General features: G+C 53.8%; 6 protein-coding genes across 6 annotated transcripts; 2 read left to right on the forward strand and 4 right to left on the reverse strand.

Annotated features, from left to right (window-relative positions):
* Nucleotides 1–15: 15 nt before the first annotated feature.
* Nucleotides 16–2169, reverse strand: VDAG_01029 (casein kinase II subunit alpha). The gene is made up of 6 exons (XM_009649915.1): nt 1959–2169; nt 1849–1890; nt 1545–1723; nt 1287–1481; nt 810–1229; nt 16–749 (listed from the first exon to the last, which is right to left on the reverse strand). Exons 1-6 carry the CDS (start codon nt 2029–2031, stop codon nt 633–635), a joined length of 1026 nt encoding a protein of 341 aa, XP_009648210.1. The 5' UTR covers nt 2032–2169; the 3' UTR covers nt 16–632.
* A 191-nt stretch (nt 2170–2360) lies between these two features.
* Nucleotides 2361–5355, reverse strand: VDAG_01030 (uncharacterized protein). The gene is made up of 5 exons (XM_009649916.1): nt 4637–5355; nt 4443–4566; nt 3846–4383; nt 3146–3784; nt 2361–2913 (listed from the first exon to the last, which is right to left on the reverse strand). The coding sequence occupies exons 3-4, from the start codon at nt 4137–4139 to the stop codon at nt 3299–3301; spliced, it is 780 nt and encodes a 259-aa protein (XP_009648211.1). The 5' UTR covers nt 4140–4383; nt 4443–4566; nt 4637–5355; the 3' UTR covers nt 2361–2913; nt 3146–3298.
* Nucleotides 5356–5873: 518 nt separating this feature from the next.
* On the forward strand, nt 5874–7418 carry VDAG_01031 (uncharacterized protein; the record flags this gene model as incomplete). The annotated part of the gene is made up of 2 exons (XM_009649917.1): nt 5874–6480; nt 6547–7418. The coding sequence occupies 2 exons, from the start codon at nt 5874–5876 to the stop codon at nt 7416–7418; spliced, it is 1479 nt and encodes a 492-aa protein (XP_009648212.1).
* A 273-nt stretch (nt 7419–7691) lies between these two features.
* VDAG_01032 (uncharacterized protein) lies at nt 7692–10385 on the reverse strand (the record flags this gene model as incomplete). Its single annotated transcript, XM_009649918.1, has 3 exons — nt 7692–9777; nt 9832–10080; nt 10138–10385. The coding sequence occupies 3 exons, from the start codon at nt 10383–10385 to the stop codon at nt 7692–7694; spliced, it is 2583 nt and encodes an 860-aa protein (XP_009648213.1).
* Nucleotides 10386–11444: 1059 nt separating this feature from the next.
* Nucleotides 11445–16043, reverse strand: VDAG_01033 (uncharacterized protein; the record flags this gene model as incomplete). The annotated part of the gene is made up of 3 exons (XM_009649919.1): nt 11445–12106; nt 12161–15773; nt 15828–16043. 3 exons carry the CDS (start codon nt 16041–16043, stop codon nt 11445–11447), a joined length of 4491 nt encoding a protein of 1496 aa, XP_009648214.1.
* A 397-nt stretch (nt 16044–16440) lies between these two features.
* VDAG_01034 (40S ribosomal protein S11) lies at nt 16441–17661 on the forward strand. The gene is made up of 4 exons (XM_009649920.1): nt 16441–16489; nt 16598–16798; nt 16966–17204; nt 17267–17661. Exons 2-4 carry the CDS (start codon nt 16624–16626, stop codon nt 17333–17335), a joined length of 483 nt encoding a protein of 160 aa, XP_009648215.1. The 5' UTR covers nt 16441–16489; nt 16598–16623; the 3' UTR covers nt 17336–17661.
* Nucleotides 17662–17895: the final 234 nt, after the last annotated feature.

A 17895-nucleotide genomic window follows, 5' to 3' on the forward strand; every position in this document is an offset into this window, starting at 1 on the left:
TGAACAAACATATTCTGACACGCACAGATTTAAATCGCTGTTTCGTTGGAATACCATACACCTGCAATGGAGAAACGCAACTAGGGGAAACCAAAGAGACGTGCCATCTGTGCAGCATGTCCTTCTTTTCCCAAACCCCTCCTCTTATCATGCCTCCTGAGAAAATCAAACGACAACTCCGCTATCCGCCCTAAACCAACATAGCCCTCCTTCGCATTGCCATGCCGTAGTCCGTCCAACCGTAGCCGCTGTGTACTCCCCTCGAAGCACCCTTCCTTTCCCATGACTGAATTAATTCCTTCCGGCCGTTTGAACGTGCATGAGCTTCCCGACGCTGACAAAGAACCGAAGAGAGACGAGTGGCGCGTCCGTCCAGCTGGACAGAAGGGGTCCGTTTAGAGATGAATTGTAACCGAGTGTCGTCGAAAGTCGGAGGTGAGGAGACAAGTGAGGTGAGAGTCGGTGCATCTGTACTTCGAGTCTGAGATTCAAAGGCCCCTCAGCGCGGATGTTGGCCTTGCGGTGCCAAGACGCACGCTGCGGTGGCAATGTCAGGGTATCACTTGTGAACTCGAATATTGAGCGCCTATTTCTTCTGATTGATATTGTAGATCATATGCTGGGGCCGTCAATCATGAGGTGGAGGTGGAAGATGCGTCGGCTTCCCGAAGGCTCTGCTTGAACGTCTCGGGGTCGCGAACGGGGTTGAAGTAGGGGTGAGCCTGAGCTTCCTTGGCAGTAAGGCGATCCTGGCAAAATTGTTAGTCACTAGTATTGCGAGTAATGATGCGCAGTGCATGAGGACATACCTGGTGGTCGTATCTCAATAGCTTGTCGAGGAAGTCAATCGCCTCGTTGCTAATGAAGCGTTGGTTCTCCGACGTGACGAAGCCGTGCCAAGGCTTCTTCTGGAACCGCCCAAGGATATCATCGTATTGGGCATCCAGCTCAATCTCGTATTTGTCGAGGTAGTCGAACAAGTCGTCGGTTCCAAGCACCTTAGCAATCTTGACGAGCTGATCCGAGTTACTGTTGCCATGGAAGAAGGGTTCCTTCCTGAAGATCATGCTTGCGAACATGGCTCCGAGACTCCACATGTCTAAGCTGTAGTCGTATTCCTGGAAATCCACCAACAGCTCAGGACCCTTGAAATAGCGCGAGGCGACGCGAACGTTGTACTCTGTGCCGGGGTGGTAGAATTCGGCCAGACCCCAGTCGATTAGGCGCAGCTAGTGGCGTGAGTCAGCGACATGTTCGGCCATCGGAGCAATGTTGGCAAGCTATACCTTTCTGTTCTCATGATCGATCATAACGTTATGAGGCTTAACGTCACGATGCATAATACCCTTGCTGTGACAGAAGTCAAGCGCCTTCAGAAGTTCGTTGATGTAATAGCGAACGTCGAGATCGTTGAACTTTGGGTACAGGCTTCGGAAGTCAATGTTGTTAACATGCTCGAAGATCAGGGAAGGCGTTTTGCTCTACAGTCTCGAGTCAGCAAGCTATCGTGGAGTCGATACAGCATCCCGTCATTGTGCGCATACCTGACTATCCCTAACGACGTCTAACAATGCGACGACGTTTGGTCCGCCTGCCAGGTTCTGGAGAATCTTGATCTCACGCTTGATCTTCTTCTTCTTAACCGGCTTCAGAACCTTGATGACACATTTCTGGTAGTTGACAACGTTGATGCCCTCAAAGACCTCGGAGTATTTGCCGCGCCCTGTCACATGTCTTGTCAGTGGCCTGCCGTGATAACTCAACGATGCGCATCGGTGCCAGTAGTGGGGGAACGCGCAAAGCAAGGGAGCTGAGGGAAGCGCCGTCGCGCGGGCAGGACGAACGTACCAATCTTCCTGACCACTTCGTAGTTCTCGAGAACTCCCCAGCCTATGAAGAACCTGATCAGCATAACTGCAAGTAGGTGACTGTCGTGGGTACGCCCTGGAGAGACGAACTGATGTTGACACTGTCGTAGTCCCAGTAACTGCGGGGCATGGTCTGGTTGACATCTGCGTAGACCCGCGCCATCTTGGGCTCCTGGTGCCTGGCGATTCCCGCGCAGGACTGAAGTGGCGTGGTGGTGGTGATGAAGGATACTATGTCGCGGGAAAGAGGGGTCTAGCCCGGCTGGCGGTTCATCAACGGGGTGATGCGAGGTGGATGATCGGAGAGGGAGTAAATCAAGGTGGGATGTCCAAAATCAGACCTGGCAGCCTGGCCTGTGATTGGCGCCCGGTTCAGCCGCCCGCGCGCCTGTCGCATGCGGCGTTTCCCACACCGTGAGTCCACCTTGGCCCGCACACCGAAAGTCCAAAGCTCATTTATGACCATGTCACCGAACTTGATCTAGTTCAACTGGAGGATTGATTGGGGGGCCACTGTCGCATGCCACTTTAAATTCAATTGGCCTCAGCGGGTTTTAACGCTACTTCCAATATCAAGAGTTTCTTCTGTAAGCCTATCTGCCATACACCTGCGCAGCGTCCAATTCGATGGCGTGACGCGTCCTGTTGCGCTTGCAGGTAAACCTCGGTGACTTCTGTTCCCATCTTCCCGTCACTCTCCTCTCAAATCACAAAAGTGACCTCATGTCGGATTTCGTGTCACCCGAAGATGCCTGTAGGCCCATGAGGGTTTTGCTGGTGGGCTGGTGGTCACATTGCCTCCATAATCCTTAAGCGCCGTACCCACTACTTAACGCCCGCAGAATTCATCGTGCTGGGCTTATGCTGACTCCTCAAGAAGGATTCCGTGATGCGCGTGTAGCAGCAGCCCGGCATCGCCTCCCTCGAGGGAATGGCTTATCTTCCTCGAGGCCTCACGCTTCGTACCTGCACCTCGCATGCGTCTGCTAAGGTGCAGGCCTATGAGAGGGGCCAAGTTTGACTGCAGGCAGGCATGTGCCCTATTCTTAATACGACCGCAGCGTTAGCTAGGTGGGACACCAGTGTAGGAGAAAATGAATGAGTTTGAGGATTGCGCTCAGAGAGAAGATTATTGCTCGACATGTCCAAGCTCAAGGCCGAGAAGTCAACCAAGATCGACCGCTCGACCTATCAAGCTGATAGGTTCCGACTAAGGATGACGATACAATGGTTTTCATCATCGCGAGGAATGGGTTCATACTGTAGTCATTACTTACTTTCTGCCGTGAGGGATGCAAGTGGGCAATCGTCTGGCCAGACGAATACCTCAGAGGAGGTGCGAGCGCGTCATTATTCATCGGTTGAGGGTCTTCGGTGCCTTCGGTAGACACTGTGGACGACGAGATGGTGTGCGAGAATCCGAAGTACGTTCAGTCGTATTCAAGAGTGTCGAGACCCGTTTCAACGATGTCCCAAGTTCGCTTTCGCAGATCGGGTTTCGGCTCATACGGCTTGCTCCGGGCGGATTTCTTGCCTTTCTTCTTTTTCTTACCGGCCCCGGAGGATGCAGTCGGGGTTGGCTTTGCGTTGGAGGTTGCATTTCCACCATCTTCAACTTCGCCATCTTCAGCTTCGTTTCCGCTGGCTTGATCAACGATGACAGGTAGCTTTTCGCCCTTACGACGTAAAGCCTCGAGCTCTGAATGACGAAACATGGCAATTTGTTCGTCGGTCAAAGTGCGTTTGACGCCGTCATCGTAGTAGCCGAGGCCGTCATCATCGTCTTGTAACTCAGGCTCGGCATCATCCAGGTTATGAATTTGAGAAGCTTCTCTCTGGGGGTTGAGAAAGTCAGAAGTAAAGCCGCCGATAGCAGAATGTGAAAAGTGCGCTTCATGGAAAGCCACAAGCTCGTGCTGATGAGCATGTCAGTGGCGGCATTCAGGGACGCGGGTGTGGGACGGAGAAGATGCTTACGTGACTGATCTGTGGTGGTGGGAATGCCGCATGGACAGCTCGAGGTGTTCTTGCTGAAGAGGCCATCCTTACCATTAAAAAGAAAGAGACGGACAGCAATGGATCGGGGCGAGGTCTCAATCTATTAGCGCCGGCGTAAAAAGTTATTGGTGCTGAGGCCAAACCCGACGTTGATGAGATCAGGTTGGTCGCGTCTGGTCGCAATGAGGAAAACTTCAGGTGCCATTTCCCAGGACGAGCCAGGGTCACGTGCACAGCAGGTTCGCGGAGCAACGACACGGCACGAATTCGCATCTGCCGATTGAGCACGACAGAATAAAGTCTGCTACATCGCGTCGTTTTTGATGCTCAATAACAAGACTTGACATCGAGGGAGTGAGGTGGCAGGCAGGTCCATCTGCATACATAAAACCCGGCCCCCACTCCCATCTCTCAAGCATAATTGCATTGGCTTCATCACAAACCTGCCTTGGTGATCAAGAATCGGTTTGACCAAGAAGGGCCAAGGCACTCTGGAAAGCTTGAAGAACTTCAGTCACTTTGTCGGTGTTAGCAAGAGCTGCATGCATCTGACGATTGGGGGGGCTGAGAACTGACTGTGCTGCTGCCGCTGCGCCATTGTCTGCTCAGAAAGATTGACAAAACGCTGTCGGGTTTGGAGTCGCTTTACTGCGCGCTGAGTATCATGAGCACTCGATGATGCTGCCCAAATGTTGAAGAACTACAAAGTCACGGCCCGTATGAGTCCGACGTAACCACGAAGGACGTTAGACTGGGAATATAGTGCTCACCTTGACCAGCTCGTTGAACTCATTCATGAGTTCCTGTTCCTTGCCATCGGCATCTGTGAGAGCCTTGTGATACCTGGCCTCAAAGTCTTCCCAGTCAAACGAGGTGAAGACGCCCGGGGTGCTGGGTGTGTTGGCCCGCCCATTGCTAAGTTGCTGTTCAGGAGGAGGCTCGGGTGTGGAGATCGATTGGATTTCCTTGACATCCTGTAGGTCCCCCGCCATGTTGCTCATCCCGTTCCGGGGAGTGGAAATGTGGAATAAATCGTGAGATGTAGAAGAGGAGATGAAGAAGTGCGCCCTTCGTGTGACCGATAATGAGGCAGCAGGTCGTTCCCTTGGTGAATTAGGTGTGTGGCGAAGCAGCGGTGACTGCACTCGAACGCTTGCTAATCCAATATTTCAGTAGCCTGTTCCTCTTCCAGGGTGGCTATTCTGCCGTGCAGAATTCGTGCCCTGCGGTTGTGAGGAAGGACTACCCGATATGCAGTTGGGCCTTCGCGTTTCAGGTACCTAGGTGGGTAGGTAATCATTGATGTTGCTCCAAGGTTTGATCCCAACGAGAGCAAATACGCTGTCCACTGGGCGTCCGCGATCACCTGTAGAACCTGCTGCAGTGCTCATGGACCGAGGAGTGAGCGTATCGCATTGCCTTTCCAGTGATGGTATGCTGATGAGCCTGTGGTCCTGACAGGCATCAGATGACGGGCATGGATTGCAGTAGCAAACGCGTTCAGGAAAGCTGGCTGTGTTGGATTGCCCACCGTTCCACCAGCCCCCGATTGAATGATTGTGGCGTCGGAACGCTAAGGACCTATTGGCCTAAATGTGTGTGGCTGGTGCGCCGCCGCTGCCTGCCTGATGATGCACCGTTCCTTGCCGCCTGTGCTGTGTGGCTGACGAATGACTGATGATCGATTCAGGTACCTCACTGCTTTAAAGACCTGTTCAACGTCCGCGTGACTTCATCCGCTTGCCTGCCTTCGCCCAGAAATCGACCTCGTGATAATCCAGATATAAAGGATAATCTCTTTAGGGTTTTGTTGATCTCATCTCCTCTGCAAATCTCTCCTGATCAGGAAGTTCTTTTTCCTTTACCTTATTGATGCGCCCGAGTCTGTCAATAGCATCGACTCTACGAGCAGGACCCTCAAGACGATCATCTGTTGGTCAAGGCGCTTTTTGTCGATATCAGCACGATAACGACGATAAATATTGATGCAACTGCGACATCGACATCATGAGCTGCGACATATGTGGAAGGCCGCATCACGCTCAGCGCCTGCCTTTCCTATGTGCCGTGGATGCCCGTAACCACTGTTATGATGGCCGAATGAAGAACGCCTTTGCACTCCTCGAGAACGAGAAGCTCCAGAAAGAAATTGGCGAAATCGTCAAGTCGTCAGAGAACGAGATTCGCCCTGGTGATTCTGCCCAGAACCACACCATTGCCATGCGATACTCCTTGTCTGAGCAGCGGGCAGCCGAAGACAGGACCAGTCGCATCATCGAACAGGCCGATAGGTTGAAGGCAGAGGTTGCTGCTGCGCGGGAGGAAATTGAACGTCGCAGGGCTGTCATTGCTCGTCGAAAAGCTGAGCTCGCATCTGCGTCGAATGGCCTTGGGGCACGTCGAGCCCGTCAGCTGGAAGACACCGAGAGGTCTATCCAGTCTCTCAACTTCAAGTGGGAAAGGAGCGCCGACGGCATGGCAAGAACCCGCGCCTTCTTATGCATGGAAGCGGCAAAGCTCTTTGGATTACGCCGCCTGAAGAAGAGCAACTCTCCGTCTCCGTATGAGTACCGCATCGGATCTGTGACCATCACGGACCTTTCCTCAATGCACTGTAAGTGCTTCCCGTTGTAGTTTTCAAAGTGGCTTATTTATACGGAATACCGGCTGACGATAATAGCTGCTTCCCCCGAGCAACTTTCAACATGGTTGGCCAACGTTGCTCACATCCTATCGCTGGCGTCCTATTATCTCGCCATTCGACTGCCTGCCGAGTTAACTCTGCCACATCGCGACTATCCACGGCCGACAATTTTTAATCTTGTTTCGTCGTATCGCCACGATGATGTCGCTTTTCCTGGTACTTCGCCCAGCTCTCATTTCGGAGGTGGTCCAGATGGCAGCAACAACAACGCCCCGCCTGGTCCGCGACCTCGGCCGTTGTATGTGGACAAGACGCTCCCTGTGCTCGCCAAAGAGGATCCAGCAACGTATTCGATGTTTCTTGAGGCGGTGACGCTGCTTGCGTACGATGTCTCATGGGCTTGCTGCACGCAGGGGGTATCGATTGGTGATCGCAGCGTCTTCGAGGACGTCTGCCACATTGGCCGCAATTTGTATAACTTGCTCATTGGCCAGCAACTCCTTGGCGTTCCGACCGGAAAGAGGTATCCATCGCCTGGCTCTGTCGACAAGAAAGATGGCCAGGAGGATGCAGCCAGCATGACATCTTGGGTGGGCCGGTATTCCCACGGAACGGCTCGAAATTTCCTCGGTGGCGCTGAGGGAGCGGACTTTGTGAAGAGCATAAAACTTCCTGGTCCTCTGAAACTCGCAGACAAATTGAAGACAAAGCTGTCAAGCGAGGTTACGGCACCAGACTGGGAAGTCCTTCAGGAAGATGCTTGGGCCGAGGTGGAAGATGAAGCGGATGGTATAGACGCAAGACAAGACAAGATGAAAAACGGAAAGGTCGCAGGCGACTCTAACAAGGAACCCAGAGCTGTCTCTGGCTCAGGAACAAGTGGTTGGACCAAGGTTAAAAGTCGATAGCAAAGCCCTGACGAGGCCAAAACAGAGAATTCCGTGCACACGGTGGAGGACACTTTCATGGTCCGACGCCACCGACAAGAAACAAGTTGGTTGGGTGTTGACGTAGAAAATACGGGCGTGCGGAAACGGAAGCGAGGACGCCTGATCGTGATACTGATTAGAGAGTAGGTGTTGTTTTCTTGTTTTCTTTTGGTTATTTTCTTTCCGTGGACTTCTGCTCGTGATCACAGAGCTTCCCCCTGGTACGACTCCGAAACGCCCTCGCAGGGAAGCCTACTTCTTGAGCTTCTCGTCAGCCTTCTTCTTCGCCTCTTCTCTCTCCGCTTCTACAGCACGGCGTGAGGCAAGTGCCGCGTCCAGCCGCTCCCGGTCAGCCAGCTCCGCGGCGTGGGCGCCAGTGACCTGTTCGGCAGTGAACCGACTCTTTCGGGGCGCAAAGAGACGGCGCTGGGCAATCTCAGCTGGGCCCTGCTGAGGAGGAGACAGAACGACGACGGCGTTCGTGGTGGCGGGCGTCTTGCGAGCACGGTCTGGATCATCTTCGTCTTCGTGTGGTCGGGGGCGGGGGCGGTTTTTAGAAGGCTCCGGCGTGGCCGGCAAAGGGGGCAGTTCGTCCCGGGCGGTACGGGGAGGGGGGTTGGCGGTCGAAGGAGAGGACTTTGCCTCTTTCTCGTACTCAGCCTTTCGGCCGGCACCCAAGTTCACCTTCCGCTTTGCAACAGTGTTCCTGGATACGAACATTGCGTTCGGGTCCTTTGGTTTGCGACGTAATGGCTTCTTTGGTACAACGGGAGTTTCTGGTGCAGGTGGCCTCGGAGATCCTGACGCTATACTTGGCTCTGGCTTTGCGCTTGGCTCTGAGTCCGTCGTGGCAGAAGTAGGAGCAGTGATCTCTGGGGCAATCTCAGGCTGGCTAACGGTCTCGCCAATTGTGGTCATTTGGCTAAGAGATTCAGGCACTTCTTCGGGAGACGCCACGGTCAGCCCGGCCGGGACTTGTCCCGCGCTGACCTCAGTAACCGGAGCCTGCAGTTTGATGTCGTGGCTTGGGGTATCTGGTTGTGCCAGGTGGGGAGTGCTCTCGAGAAGTGTTGTTAGAGATGTAGGGGATATTTGAGAGTGGTCTGGCTCTGCAGGGATGGGAGTGTTCTCGAGGAATGCCGTTATAGGTAAAGGTACTATTTGGGGATGGACTGGCTCTGCAGGGGTGGGAGTGTTCTCCAGAAGTGCCGTTATAGGTAAAGGTGATATTTGGGGATAGTCTGGCTCTGCAGGGATGGGAGTGTTCTCAAGAAGTGCCGTCAAAGGGATAGGGTGTATTTGAGGCTCGTCTAGCTCTGTAAGGATGGGAGTGTTCTCGAGAAGTGCCGTTGAATGTATAGGGGATATTTGCGGATGGTTTGGCTCTGCAGGGATGGGAGTATCTTCGAGGAGTCCCGTTATATGTATAGGTGATATCAGAGAATGGTCTTGCTGCATGGCATCTAGTGCAATAGGCGTGTCGTTGCGGCAGACTTCCTCGCTCATATTAACCTCTTGGCTTTGGTACACGTCCATTGTGGGATATCCCACAATGGGTAAAAACACCGTGTTCAGAGTCATCGACTGCTGTGGGACAGTAACCGAGATCTCGGACTCCATCTCCTCGTTTATCTGAACGGGAGTATGGTTCTCGGGCACGCATATCAGACCAGCGGCGAAAGCCGGCTGCTCTTCAGGGCCACACCGAGGCGCGTCGTCCATTTCCTCGTCGTTATGGTCCGCGGAAGGAGAGCTTCGATCCGGTTTATCGCGAAAGATATCGAACTTAGGATAATCGAAGATGGCAAGCGTTTCTTCGAGGCTTGAAATGGCGGGCATCGGGACGGTAGGAGCCGGACGAGGAGGGGAGACGGGCACAATGGCCACAATCGTCGTGGGAGGAACAAGACCGAGAACAGGATCGGAGGAACTCTCCGGAAGAATGATAGCCATGGTTACAGCCGTCGATGTCGATAAAGTCGGGTTAGGCTGGACGACCGGGGCGAGAGGGGCAATTGACGCGACGCGCATGACGGGGGAGAAGGCGAGGGTAGGTAAAGCGGCACTCAAAAGTGCCTCCCGAGCCATCATCGCCTCCATCTCCTTGTTGGCTTGTTCCAGCTCCCTCATGACAATATTTCGTTCCAACGTCATTTCCAAAAGCTCGACCTTGAGAGCATGCTCTCGGGCTGACGGGCAGGGGGTATCGGGCACAGCTGGACCTGTGACCCTTTCCTGATCCTGCTCCGGGCTCATAGTATCAGAGTGGTAGGAGGATGAGGGATCGGCTGTTGCGTCCAGGGCGTCTTGGACCCCGGGCTCCTGGTTGTCGATCGGCCTAGCGAGCAGAACGGCGGGTACCTAACAGCCATTCTTTTCGTCGAAGGCGTACCGATCAACCAGGGGATAAGTCCCGGGCGTCCCAGTGACGGACCACTCGTTTGGAGTCGCAAGCCAGTTCGAGAGGCGTTCCATGATGTAGGCAAACGACTTTCTCATCCTTTGGTAGAATACCAAGATCAGGTGCAAGCACCATAGCAATGTAGCCGGAAGGGTCGCAGTAATTATCGAGGATAGCATGGATTCCAAGAGATACCAGATCGAATCGATGGCTCCTTCATATAAAGGATGCCGGTTCTTTCTATTGTGAAAACTTAGCAAATTCTCTATCCCTGATTCTGGGAGGACGGTAACGTACAAGAAATTGAGCCAACTCTGTATCATGGAAATTTCATCCTCAATAACCATCCAGTTGGTGCTCACAATATGACGGCCAGTTTCGTAGTAGATGTCGGCATCTGCAGTAATGGTGGGTGGGTGCGGATACTTGGTCTCCCAACAAAGCAGGGCAACAGCGATATAAACGATGAAGCCATGTGTCTCGCGATAAGGGCTCATCAGGACGAGGCATGCCGTCGCCACAGCGATGAGGGCGTAAGAAATCATGGGCAAGAGCGCGATGATTCTGATGGGATTGAATTGATATTAAGAAGGGAGAGTGAGAAGTGATGACCCTTGATGGGAGACTTGTGATTGATGGAATATTTGATGTGGATGAAGGACGTTGTGGAATTGGGTAGTTGATCAGAAGTTTCGGACAACTATTGAGAGAAGAGGGAAAGAGGAAGTTTACAACTTCCCAAAGCCTTCCGGTTATGAGCCTTATGGCTCTTTCGTAGGTCCAAGCTTCTGAGCAGCTGCCTAACTAAGGTAGCTGAAAATGTTATCGAATTGTTCTCACTACATTGCAGCCTGGTTGGTAAGGGGTCCGTCGTGGGCTCGACGAGGTCAGGAGGCAAGAGCAGGATGAATTTTTTCCAACCTTGAAGATGTGGAATAGTATTTGGTATGAGGTTATGCGGCGTTTGGTCTTCCGACGGCTAACGAGACGTCCCGCGCCGTTCCGAGCTACCTTATGCATACGATACCGCCTTTCTTTGCTACCACCAAATTTCCTTGCCCTTTCACTGTATGCCTTCGAGTTTGCATTATATGTTCTTGGCATGATGGTCGTTGATAAACCTCATCCACTGGCCTTGAGTGTAGCGTCTCTGGACTCCGTTGAGTTCTGCCAAGAGGTATTTCAAAGGCTGCGGTCTTCTATCATGTGAGCAGGCAGTACTTTCGGCCACTTAGCCTAGCCAGCTCCATCATAGACTGTCGTGGCGAGCGTGCAACCGGAATCTTGTGAGTGTGACGGGCAGGGCTTATCATGCACAGTACGAAGTCGTCATGAGGGAGCTGAGCGATTGATAGATTGACCAACGTCAGCCTCGCTGCTGGCATCTAGAAACCATGGACGTCAGGGTCATGTAGTCAAATCGGATGTCATGAGGTAAGCGCACGTATCCACGCATTCGAAACAAACTGCCTTGCTCCATGTTGAAGGTTCAGAAACTTAAGAAAGTTGACCCAGCCGCGCTCGAAACCCCTTAAACGCAATACCATTTCCGTCATTAATTCATCAAAGGGTATCCCGTCCTGAACCATACGCTCCACCCAAATTTACTTCCTGCCCCTAGCAATCAGGCGCTCATGAAGATCAACGACCACATCACTCCACGAGGGGGAGTCGGCCAACCTGTCGACAACCTTCTCACCCAAGTGCGTGGTAAGGAATTCTCCCACCTTGCCTGTATTGAATGTCTCTCCATATACGACTCTTGCGTCAGGCTGGATGACAAAGTCGAGTCCATCAGAGGTGCTCACACCGCGCAGACCAAGCATAATCTCGACTCTCGTCTCAATGGCCGTCAGCAGAAGCGACGAGCACACAGAGATGGAAGAATCAGAGGTGCGCGTGACGGACGTGGGAAAGGTCATGTTGACGCGTCGGATGTCGTCGCAAGTGGAGACGGCTCTGTCCCATGCCGCACGGATCACATGAAGCAAGTCGACAATCTTAGTGCGGCTCTGCGGGAGACCCCGCACATGGTCGCGGATGCACTGCACGAAGAATTCCTGTTCCACCGAAGAAGTTCGTGGGCTACCGTCGCCATTGGTCGCGATGTACCAAAGGTCGATTTGCGAGTTCTTGCCTTGGGTGTTACCGAAGGCAGATATGTCAAAGACAAGTTCGATGCTTCGTTGGTACGTCATGGAGACTGTTGTGTCGACAATGCCGGAGATGGCCCAGCCGTGCTGCTTTTCAATGGCATCAACTCGAGCTGGTGACATGGTTAGCATGAGGAACAGCCATGAGAGCAACATTCAAAACTAACCCTTGAGTGTAGAAATCTCACTGGTCGACCAGCCGCGACATTCCTCGCGAATCTTCTCGGCCTCCTCAATCTCCTCTTGCCATGCCCGCTTGCGGGCAGTGAGCTGCTCCACAGTTGCTGCTGATTCCTCCAGCTGCGCTCGGAGTTGCACAATCTGCTTCGTCTTCTTCTCCATGTCACTATCGACATCTGTGAGCTCGGATCGAACAGCCTCGAGCTCGGATGGGTCGCAGTCGGCCAGCTCCTGTGCCACAGCTTCGAGGTTTATTCGCTCTTCGTTGAGCACATCAAATCGAGAGATGAGGCTTGGAAGAATGGAGGACAGGAGCTTCTGTTGCTGCTCAAGCACCTTGTCGTCGGCATCCATGCCTTCTGCTATTCTGATGAGGCCCTCCTTGAGACCGTCCTGGAGCGCTGTACGCCAGGCATACCACATCGCCTTGCTCTCAAGTCGGGCATGCGACTTGCCATTCTTGAACTGGTTGTCAAGCACATTCTTGATGTCTGGCGTCGCAGACATGTACTCTCGGAACAATGGCGGGTTGTCTTCAAAAGTCTCTGTTTCGATCTCGCGAACAATCCTCCGTCCTTCGGAAATGTATTTTTTGAGCTCACGGCAGGAATGCTGATAAAGCTCCAGCATCGGAACAGTGCAGGCACCGGCGACGACGCATCGCTCCAGAGGAAAGTTGCCTTCATCGTCAATCAGCCCATCCTTGAAGGCCTCGGGCGCCTGGGTGTGGCGCCGCTTCGTTGTCGTCAGTTCCATGAAGCGAATCGATGTCATGTTGAGAAATTCTTGGAGGTGGATGCGATCTTCGCCTTGGTCAGTCTGCAAAGACGACTCATCTTTGACGGGCGATCGTTCAAAGTCCATCGGATGGGTTGCCGTGTCATCTTCGACATCTTTGAACCGGGTCTGTCCTCTCGGGGTCGTGGCATTGCCACCATTCCTCGACGACAGCACCGTCAGGGTGGGTGTTTGATGCTCCTGTGTTGAATCTTCAAGGCTCTTTTGAGACGATCGTAGCGATCGTCGGCCAGTTGTCTCGGCTTTGCTGGGGGGCTGTTGAAGCCTCACGTTCTTGACCGGGCTCCCCTGGTGATTCTTAAGTCTTTTGACACCATCATCCTCTTCAGCCTCTTCGTCGTCTGATAACTCAAATGGTCGCTTGCCGAGAAGACCTTTTGCGCTACCGACATGAAGACTCTTACGGCCCTTCAAGGGCTTCCTCATTGGGCTCATGCTTTGGATCATTTCTTTGAGGTTGAGCGTAGCCTCCCTATCGTCTTGACCGTCAACCTCGCGCTCAAGAATCTTACGTTGATTCTCCTTCTCCTCTTCCTCCTCGCGGTCGTTGTCGACTTCGAATTCCATGACGCGGGGATTTGCGAAGGAAACGCCACGGTTCTGGCCAGGCACAAATGCCTGAGTAGCATCACTCAACGACTCCCGACGGTCGAAGATGGCAGCCACTTTGGGTGATCCCAAGCCAGCTCTGTCGGCACCCACGCCGGACAGACGGCGCGTCTGTGGCGTCAAAACAACCAACGGCGTCCTAGCCCCAGTGCTGGGGTCTTGCTGGAAAACGTCTAGGTTCTTTTTGGCCGATTTCACAGGCGAAGGGGTTGCCGGCTTGCTGTCTGGTAGCCTTGAGCGGCCAAGCTGCTTCGTTCGCGATTGCGGAGTCCTCGTAGGTGATGAGACTGGCTTAAATGGAGACGGCGTGGCTTTTGTCGGCGACGCCGATTTCGACCTCGCTCTCGCTCGCGACTGCGCGGTCGACTTTTGCGGGCTTGGCGTGGTTCTTAGAGGAGAGGATTGCGGCGTCGCTGTCCCTGGACGTGGCATGCTGCGTCGAAGAGCGCTGCCAGTGAAAGGGTTTGTCTCAGGAGTTCCTAGAGCCGACATGATTGTTGGCTTAGTTGAATCGGCAAGCCGTTGTGCTGGGGATTTGGGGGGAACACCTATTGATCCGGCTTTTGAAGGCGAATCTGGCTTGTCGACCTCCTCTTCCATGAACTTCTTGGCCTCGCTGCGGGACTCTGGCACATGAGGAGCCTTGAGAATACTGCCAATGGCGGCAGTCATTTCCATGCCCATAGTCTGGTCTTGTTCCACGTTGTCTTCGTCGTTGCTGGCAGCTGGCAAGATACGCCCAACACCAATGGTCATATCCATGCCGACTGTAGCATTTCCGTCATCCTGACCTCGGGCCCCAGTCGCAGATGGCAAGATTCGACCAACACCAACAGTCATATCCATGTCCATGGTGTCGTCATCCAGGTTCTTGCTGTTGGCTGAAGTCATGGTTCTGCGCCGCGTAGCAGTGGCCTGGTCGGTGTTACGTGCCGGAATCAGGCCGCCGATGGCTGTTGTGAACTCCATTGACATGTCTTCATTCTCGTCTGGTTCGAGATCTGGCACACTCCTCAGAATACCCCCGAGAGCTTTGGTAACTTCCATGGTCTCGTCCATTTGCATTGTTTCCTCGCCTTCTTCCCCATGCTCGTATGGATTGGCATTTTCGTCCCTAGGTTGCGATAAAATTCCACCAATGGCGCGAGTTACATCCATGGACATGTCGAGCTCTCCGTCGTCCTGTTCGTCATCTGGCGAGGGAAGGATGCCGCCCACAGCTTGGGTCATTTCCATGTCCATCTCCATAGCGCCGTCGTCTTCGTCATCATTGTCAGCCGGGGGCGATGGCGGCTCGTGGCCTGCATGCTTTTGATCTTGAGGCGCTTCACTCTTGTCGGAGTTCTTCTTGATCCAACCAAATGATGGAATGACTTCTTCTTCGCCCTCCGAGTCGTCGAGGCCCAGTCTCTGGGTGCCAGCCGTGCGCGCTGCCATACGAAGTGCTTCTTCCAGTGTGTCACTGTCGCCGGTCGACGACCCTGAGCGACCAGACATGGCAGACATGACCGATGCGCCAGTGACCTCGTGGTCCTCGACCGTCATCATCGTGCCGTCGTCCACGTCGGAGTCATCATCCGAGTTGGAGTCCTCCTCTTGTTCGTCATCTTGAATTTCTTCCACAGCATCGGCGGGCTCCGAGTCGGAGCTGTATATTGACGATGCCATCGTAGCATCATCGTTGTCGCCATAGTTTGCGGCTGGGAGTGCAGAGCTCCTTCTTCGTTTCTTCTGATGGGCGTCTATTTGGTCTTCTGGTGATTCTGGCACCAAATCGTCAACCTGCTCTTGTGGCGTTCTGGATCGGCTCGAAGCTTTGTCGTTGGTGCTAGGTTTTGAGGATGCGCGCCGCGACGAATCCCGGGATGCCTCTTGCATGAAGTCTATTTCGTGAAACGTGTGTAGTGTTGCTTCGGCTGCAAAAGAAACTCTACGATTCGCCAATGACTTTCGGCGCGCTTCCCTTCGGTCCTGTTCTTCGCGCTGTCGCGCCTTTGCCTGTTGCTCTTCCTCTGTTCGCAGCGCAACTTTGGCGCCGGAAGATGCATCTTGCTGGCTAACGTGCGCGCTCGGTGGCGTGTCGATCTTTGGAGGGCCTGAGCCTTGCCTTTTAAGGGGAGGTATTTCAGGAAGTGGCGCAATTGCTGGTTTAAGAATCGATCGGGGAGGCGGTCGTGAGGGAGCTGCAAGAGACTGTGACATTTCAGTATCTTCAACTCAGCTCGCAACAGGGAGCATGGCACATACGGCTCTTCGATTACCGTTGGCGTTCTTCAGAACGTCCAGGCCGCCGGGCCCAATACTCTTGCTTCGCGACTTTTTCCGGTTGGCAGCAAGAGAACTGCTTCCAAGATCAAGTGTCACGTTCTCTTTCTCTGTAGCCTTGGCTGACGATATTTGGCCGCCAATAGACTTACGCAGTCTGCGCGTCGCTGGAACTGTCGCGTCGCCGGAAGAAGACATGATGAATGCTATAGCTATGAGGCGACAGCAAGGCGCTTCTTCTAGTGACGAGGTTTCGAGTCGCGTCGAGGTGCAAGTGGGAGACAATGTTAGTTGATGATGGCGTCGCGTATGCCCATGTTCAGTCAAAGTGGGCTGCATGTACAAGGGTTTCCTATGTTTACATCTGACAGGCCCCATGATTGGCTCTCTCGCATGCTGGTGTCAACATGGTCCACGCGTTGCTGAGGCATCGGATTTCTCCGTGTGCCCCACCTCTATCGATATGCTCCAGCCCCATGTGGCCAGACGAACGTGGCGCAGCTGTGGCTTGCCCCTCGCCAAATTTTCCACCCACAGGCCCTAATTCTTGTGATCTCGAACCCAGTCGCCTACCTCAGCAAAAGTTGTAAGCCGCATCACCGTCCATCGCCCAACGCCCATCAATCCGCCGACAACCAGTTGAGGTGATTACCTTCCCCCACGACCGCCAGGTAGGTGTCGCAAGCATACCAACCTATCGATCGAACCACCGCCCTCTCTGTCGACATCGTCCTGACTTTCTCTTTCTGCAGAGCCGTGACCGATCACTACCGACAACATGGCTACCGAACTTACCGTCCAGTCGGAGCGCGCCTTCCAGAAGCAGGGCATCTTCCTCAACCAGAAGACCAAGGCCAAGTCCACGCGCCCTGGAAAGGGTGGCCGCCGATGGTACAAGGACGTCGGTCTGGGTTTCCGCACCCCCAAGACCGCCATTGAGGGCACCTACATCGGTACGTTGGATCGTGATACTTGGAAGATTTCGAAGCGCGAGAAGGAGCATGCTTGGAGCGCCGAGCGAATCACTGGCTCAAGCAGACGAATGCGCGCGAAGGAGCCATGGTTACACTGGAATTGGTTTGAATCTCAAGGACACTGCTAACATGGACGCGTCTCTCAGACAAGAAGTGCCCCTTCACCGGCCAGGTCTCCATCCGTGGCCGTATTCTTACCGGCACCGTCGTCTCCACGAAGATGCACCGCACTCTCATCATCCGCCGCGAGTACCTCCACTTCATTCCCAAGTACGCCCGTTACGAGAAGCGCCACAAGAACCTCGCCGCCCACGTCTCTCCCGCTTTCCGTGTTGAGGAGGGTGACCAGGTCACCGTTGGCCAGTGCAGGCCTCTGAGCAAGACTGTATGTCGCGACTGGAACGCAGCCGCTAGGCTGATGCCTGGCTCTATACTAACAAAGTACAGGTCCGCTTCAACGTCCTCCGTGTGCTTCCCCGAACCGGCAAGGCGGTCAAGAAGTTCAACAAGTTCTAATCGGCTCTTTGGCATTTACGGCGTGTACGCGGTGAGGGTTCTGCTTTACGCTACCGGATGGGCGGTCACCAGGGAACGGCATCCGCATGATTTGTGCAATAGATGCAGATCAGACCAAAAGAATTCGATCAGCCAAAACCAACGGAAGATGGTTTCGACATGTGAGGCACAACGGTTATGGGTTGTTTGACGACTGGGACCAAAGGGTGGGAGAGGCGGATCTGCGTCGCGTGCGAGCGCGCGCACCAGGCCATGGTCAACTTCGTTTTGGGGGAAAGGGCGATCTGGCTTGACGTGGAATGACAAAACGACGGCTCGTTCATCCTCGTCTCGCCCCCTCTCGGTCTTTTCATGTGATGTTGCGGCTGGATATTGACCAGTACGCATGTGAAGTCAGTTCCCATGACTATCCTCCCCTTTTCACCCCACCCTTGACTACACTCTGAGATGTACCTGCTCTCCCGTGGTACAACCCAATTTTTGTCTCAAGGAATATGAATGCCTCGGCATGGCGCATCACTCACCGCGACTCCATCGTTCTCCGTGGAGGGCGAGGTCCG

The sequence above is a fragment of the Verticillium dahliae genome, genomic scaffold, assembly GCF_000150675.1.
Source record: "Verticillium dahliae VdLs.17 supercont1.2 genomic scaffold, whole genome shotgun sequence".
Taxonomy (NCBI): domain Eukaryota; kingdom Fungi; phylum Ascomycota; class Sordariomycetes; order Glomerellales; family Plectosphaerellaceae; genus Verticillium; species Verticillium dahliae.

Coding starts and splice junctions, on each gene's coding strand:
- VDAG_01029 (XM_009649915.1), bottom strand. CDS start 2,031: ATGGCGCGGGTCTACGCAGATGTCAACCAGACCATGCCCCGCAGTTAC. Junction 1,482..1,544: donor ACGTCGTTAGGGATAGTCAG/GTATGCGCACAA, acceptor TCGAGACTGTAG/AGCAAAACGCCTTCCCTGAT. Junction 1,230..1,286: donor TCGATCATGAGAACAGAAAG/GTATAGCTTGCC, acceptor TCACGCCACTAG/CTGCGCCTAATCGACTGGGG.
- VDAG_01030 (XM_009649916.1), bottom strand. CDS start 4,139: ATGCGAATTCGTGCCGTGTCGTTGCTCCGCGAACCTGCTGTGCACGTG. Junction 3,785..3,845: donor CACCACCACAGATCAGTCAC/GTAAGCATCTTC, acceptor CATGCTCATCAG/CACGAGCTTGTGGCTTTCCA.
- VDAG_01034 (XM_009649920.1), top strand. CDS start 16,624: ATGGCTACCGAACTTACCGTCCAGTCGGAGCGCGCCTTCCAGAAGCAG. Junction 16,799..16,965: donor CATTGAGGGCACCTACATCG/GTACGTTGGATC, acceptor CGCGTCTCTCAG/ACAAGAAGTGCCCCTTCACC. Junction 17,205..17,266: donor GCAGGCCTCTGAGCAAGACT/GTATGTCGCGAC, acceptor AACAAAGTACAG/GTCCGCTTCAACGTCCTCCG.